At 40.8% G+C, this 5000-nt stretch overlaps 1 protein-coding gene across 1 annotated transcript in view; it reads left to right on the forward strand.

The window, feature by feature from the left end:
- LOC135226158 (obscurin-like) overlaps nt 1-5000 on the forward strand; it is a 432842-nt gene that overhangs the window by 273534 nt on the left and 154308 nt on the right. The window contains 2 exon segments of the mRNA XM_064265599.1: nt 3253-3597; nt 3645-3998. Coding sequence (XP_064121669.1) covers nt 3253-3597; nt 3645-3998 — 699 coding nt within the window.

The following is a 5000-nucleotide window of genomic DNA, read 5'->3' on the forward strand; positions in this document are numbered from 1 at the left end:
TTGGTTTTGAGATTATGATCAGGAGCCTGATTGGCCTTCTGCCCTCGGTTCAAAATGATTTCCTTTTTTGTAGATAGAAAGATGTTCGCAAAATAACTTACTTCTCTTGATTTTCTTTTTCTTTTCAAGTTGCTAGTAGTAACTTTGAAAATAAACATAAGATTAGGAATTATTTTTGAAATGCAACTCATTTTGTAGTGATTTTAGTCGGTGTTTGCGTAGAATAAGTTCTTTTATTTTGCTCTTAGTTTTTTCCTGTTAATTCTTATGCACTTAGTTGTAGTAGATTGTATACTTTTCTAATTTTGTAGTGCATTTAGTCAAAGACTAAGTAGATTGTAGAATTAAACACGAGAATTTAATCAAGACATCTAATCGTATCTTGCCATCAGTACCCAGCGAATGATAGAATTTTTTGTTTCCACATTGAATAATGACTCTCCCATAGGCGATAAATACTGGACTGAAACCATTTTGACAAAACCAGGATCTCGACTTGGATAGACTACTGTTGAAGAGTGTTTCTTACTATCATTGTTACACATCATCATCACAGTGATCCTCATCACCTTCATTTCATTCATGGTTTCATCTCTGCTTATTTTCCAACAGCTTTCCTCGTCCCAGCAACTTGCATCTCTTAGATGATATCTGACACTTCCTTCTGGCTAATGCACCGCTGACACCTATTTTATTCTCTTATAATTATATCTTGACAGCATAAACTTACAAAGCAGCAGAACCCCAAACCCCATACAAGCAGCTTTAGATCTCTCTAACTATTAAATATATGCCACTAAATTTCAAGCTATATAAACGAGGTTTCTCTTTCAGCAACAGCTCACTCAAGTAACTTGGAGACCAACTTAAAGATTGATCATGAACAAGAAATCAAATTGCACTTGTGTCACAAGCAGTAGGTCAACCCTGTGTTGACATATGGTGTTCACTAGGTTTAAAGTCGATTATTTAGATTGCTTTACATGTATAGCTACACAGAAGCATTTGTTTAGTATTTAGCTTCATTTGTTTCTAGTCAGATGAATTAAGGTTTCAATACCTCTATATCAAACTCACTCCCCAAGACATCCTCCACACTTTTTGGAAAAGAATGCAACGCTCTTACGCTGAATATGTTTTATCTTTCAGCAAACAGTTGGCAGACTAGTGAACATTTTTATAGGTTACTAGAATATATCTTTGAAATGGAACTTGGCACTAATGTTAAGTTTAGATTTAGCAATTCTTAAAGAGTATTTTTGAGACCGGAAGAGGTGACTGTAGCTGTAGCCAGCGAATCTGAAGGCATCATCATCATGCCCTCGCAGCCTACAGGTCAAATATGGTGCGTCCTGTTTCTAAATAGTAGGTTGCCAGCGCTCGATGATGAAATCTTCTGACTCGTTAGTTGCTGCTGAAGTTTTGTCTTTGCTGAAGTTTTGTCTTTCACGGTTGTAATGTTTAGACATAAGGTTATAATACGAATGAGAGTTGAAAGTGTATTGTACTTATAACACATAACTCATAACTTATAAATCTAAATTTTTCTCAAGATTTTGTGCCAGCAAAGCAGTAAAAGGAGCAGCTCGTCATGTTAAATTACACACATCTAAACAGCCACTGTAACCTCTAACAATGTTTCAGCATAAACTTTGTAAAATTCATGTATGGATTCATGTGTCATGCGGAAGAATTTAGTGTAAGGTGTTACATTGATTTCCAAAAATGGTTCTGTCTTGGAGCCTGGGTGAAACATGTGTTGATTCATGTGGTGAATTATGTGGTGAGCCGCGTGGTGAATTATGTGGTGTGCCACGTGGTCTAAAAATCATGTGGCGACTCATCTGTTGAGCCGTGTGGTCAGTAATGTGAGCCACGGGGGGAATTATGTGGTATGCCACGTGGTGAGTCATGTGCTGAGCTATGTTGGGAATTTTGTTGGCTACATGGTGAATTATGCAGTGAGCCATGTGGTGAATTATGTGAGCCACATGGAATGAATCATATTTAATCTGAATCAAATCACTCCTTGAACCATCACGTGACGAGCCATGTGGCAAGCCAGTAATCTAACCTGGAGCGGCTAGTCACATGAGCCGCACGAAGCAGGAGCAGTATGAGATCCCACATGAGACACGTGGCAAACTGCAGAAGGAGCCACATGGCGAGCCACTCTCCACACAGTCTGATAACAGCTCTGTCTGAAACCCCGGTGATTGTACGCAGGCACGCAAGCAAGAAGAAGAGGAAGTAGCCAGACTCCAGAAGGAGAAAGAAGAGAAAGAGAAAGTTCAGAAGGAGAAAGAAGAACGAGAGAAGAAGGAGAGAGAAGAAAAGGAACGATTAGAAAGAGAGAAGAGGGAAAGGGAAGAGAAAGAGCGTAAGGAAAGAGAGGAAAAGGAAAGGAAGGAGAAGGAGGAGAGAGAGCGCAAGGAAAGAGAGGAAAGAGAAAAGAAGGAAAGAGAAGAAATAGAAAGGAAAGCCAAGGAAGAAAGGGAAAGGAAGGAAAAAGAAGAGAGGGACAGAAAAGAAAGGGAAGAAAGGGAACGCAAGGAGAAAGAAGAAAGAGAAAGGAAAGAAAGGGAAGAACGAGAGCGAAAGGAAAGAGAAGAGAGGGAGCGGAAGGAACGCGAAGAGAAAGAAAGGCTTGAGAAAGAGAGGAAGGAGAGGGAAGAGAAAGAAAGGTTAGAAAGGGAGCGAAAGGAAAGAGAGGAGAAAGAAAGGCTTGAGAGAGAAAGGAAAGAAAAGGAAGAGCGAGAAAGAAAGGAGCGTGAGGAAAGAGAGCGAAAGGCTAAAGAGGAAAAAGAAAGGCTAGAAAGAGAAAGGAAAGAAAAGGAGGAGAAAGAGAGGAAAGAAAGGGAGGAGAAAGAAAGGAAAGAAAAGGAGGAGAAAGAGAGGCTAGAAAGAGAAAGGAAAGAGAGGGAGGAGAAAGAAAAGAAAGAAAGGGAAGAAAAAGAGAGGAAAGAAAGGGAGGAGAAAGAAAGGAAAGAAAGGGAGGAGAAAGAAAGACTAGAAAGAGAAAGGAAAGAAAGGGAAGAGAAAGAAAGAATAGAAAGAGAAAGGAAAGAAAGGGAAGAGAAAGAGAAGCTAGAAAGAGAAAGGAAAGAAAGGGAAGAGAAAGAGAGGCTAGAAAGAGAAAAGAAAGAAAGGGAGGAGAAAGAGAGGCTAGAAAGAGAAAGGAAAGAAAGGGAGGAGAAAGAAAGGAAAGAAAGGGAGGAGAAAGAGAGGCAAGAAAAAGAAAGGAAAGAAAAGGAGGAGAGGGAGCGAAAGGCACGCGAGGAGAAAGAAAGGAAAGAACGAGAGGAGAAAGAGAGGAAGGAAAGAGAGGAGAAAGAGAGGAAGGAAAGAGAAGAGAAAGAGAGGAAGGAAAGAGAGGCAAAAGCTCAAGTGAAAGCTCAGGTCTCCTCGAAGCCCAAGATGGACCGGTCAGACAGCGAAGGATCCGTCGAGGATGAGTTCGAGAGGATGGCCCAGGAAGCTGCTGGGGAAGTGGTCGTAGAGGAGTTCTGGAAGGGCAGGGACGCCTCTCCAGAGGGCGCCAAGGCTGACGAGGCCAAGAAGGCTGAGGAAGCCAAGAAGGCTGAAGAGGCCAAGAAGGCTGAAGAAGCCAAGAAGGCTGAAGGAAGCCAAGAAGGCTGAAGAAGGCCAAGAAAGCTGAAGAGGCCAAGAAGGCTGAAGAAGCCAAGAAGGCTGAAGAAGCCAAGAAGGCTGAAGAGGCTAAGAAGGCTGAAGAGGCCAAGAAGGCTGAAGAGTCCAAGAAAGCTGAAGAGGCCAGGAAGGCTGAAGAGTCCAAGAAAGCTGAAGAGGCCAGGAAGGCTGAGGAAGCCAAGAAGGCTGAAGAGTCCAGGAAGGCTGAAGAGGCCAGGAAGGCTGAAGAGGCCAAGAAGGCTGAAGAGGCCAGGAAGGCAGAAGAATCCAGGAAGGCTGAAGAGGCTAAGAAGGCAGAGGAAGCCAGGAAGGCTGAAGAGGCCAGGAAGGCTGCAGAAACTCAGCAGCCGGTAAAACCAGAAGCTGCTATGAAATTTTAGTCCCTCATTATGTTTATGATTTGTAATCTCTTTTATTTAACCACTTATGAAACCGCTTTATTTGCTTATTTGTTTATTTACTTATTCATTTATTTATTTATCTGTCTGTTTATTTATTTACTTATTCATTTTTTCATTTATTTTATTTTCTTGTTAAGCCTTTGTTTTTGTTATTGGAAAAACCTCGAATTCTGGTGACCCCTTTGTGATTCGATTCGCCCGTCTCAGGTGTTACTGGCTTCGCAAATATTGCTTTTCTATTTTTTTAAACGTTTTTAAGAGCTTCCTAATACTTCCTCTGCCAAGAACCAAACGGAACCCTAATCACTCTTGTTTAAAAGCGTAATTAAAACTTGTCGGATTTAATCATAACCACTATAAAATAAGGAATTGACGGTTTTAAAAACAGTGTGTGTGATGCTAATACGGCTTCAGTTTAAATTAAAAAGTCAGTCTCAAGCACATTTCGGCGGGCCTGTCTAAGCAGCAACATCTAATCAGTGTTGCCAATTGCTTTTTAACATCTCTCGGATATGGTCAGCTTTCACCTGCATGCGTGATGTGAATTCGCTTATGTTTTTTGGGGGCTTAAACACGCGCGGGGTCTTGATATTCTTTCTGAATTATTGTACAAGGTGTTATAAAATTTTACCTCTGGTAATTTTGAGTGTAAGTATAATTGTGTCATTCTTTTTTTAATATACGTATTGGAAAATATTTTGTATTCCTTTTCCAGGATAATTCGTCAGTTTTTTTTTCTTGATTTCCACTGGGCAACCTTTCAAGACAGACAATTGGCAACACTGCATCAGTGTTACTGAGTCACTTACCAACATTCCCCCTCTTTTGTGATTTGTCACCAAGTTCGAGGATTCCTTGTTATGTTGTTGTTTTCGTCGTGTTCTTCTTTGATTACTTACTTTTTCATTTGTCCCGGATTTTTGTTTGTTTGTTTTCGTTTCTTGAGGCATG

The sequence above is a fragment of the Macrobrachium nipponense genome, chromosome 14, assembly GCF_015104395.2.
Source record: "Macrobrachium nipponense isolate FS-2020 chromosome 14, ASM1510439v2, whole genome shotgun sequence".
NCBI lineage: Eukaryota > Metazoa > Arthropoda > Malacostraca > Decapoda > Palaemonidae > Macrobrachium > Macrobrachium nipponense.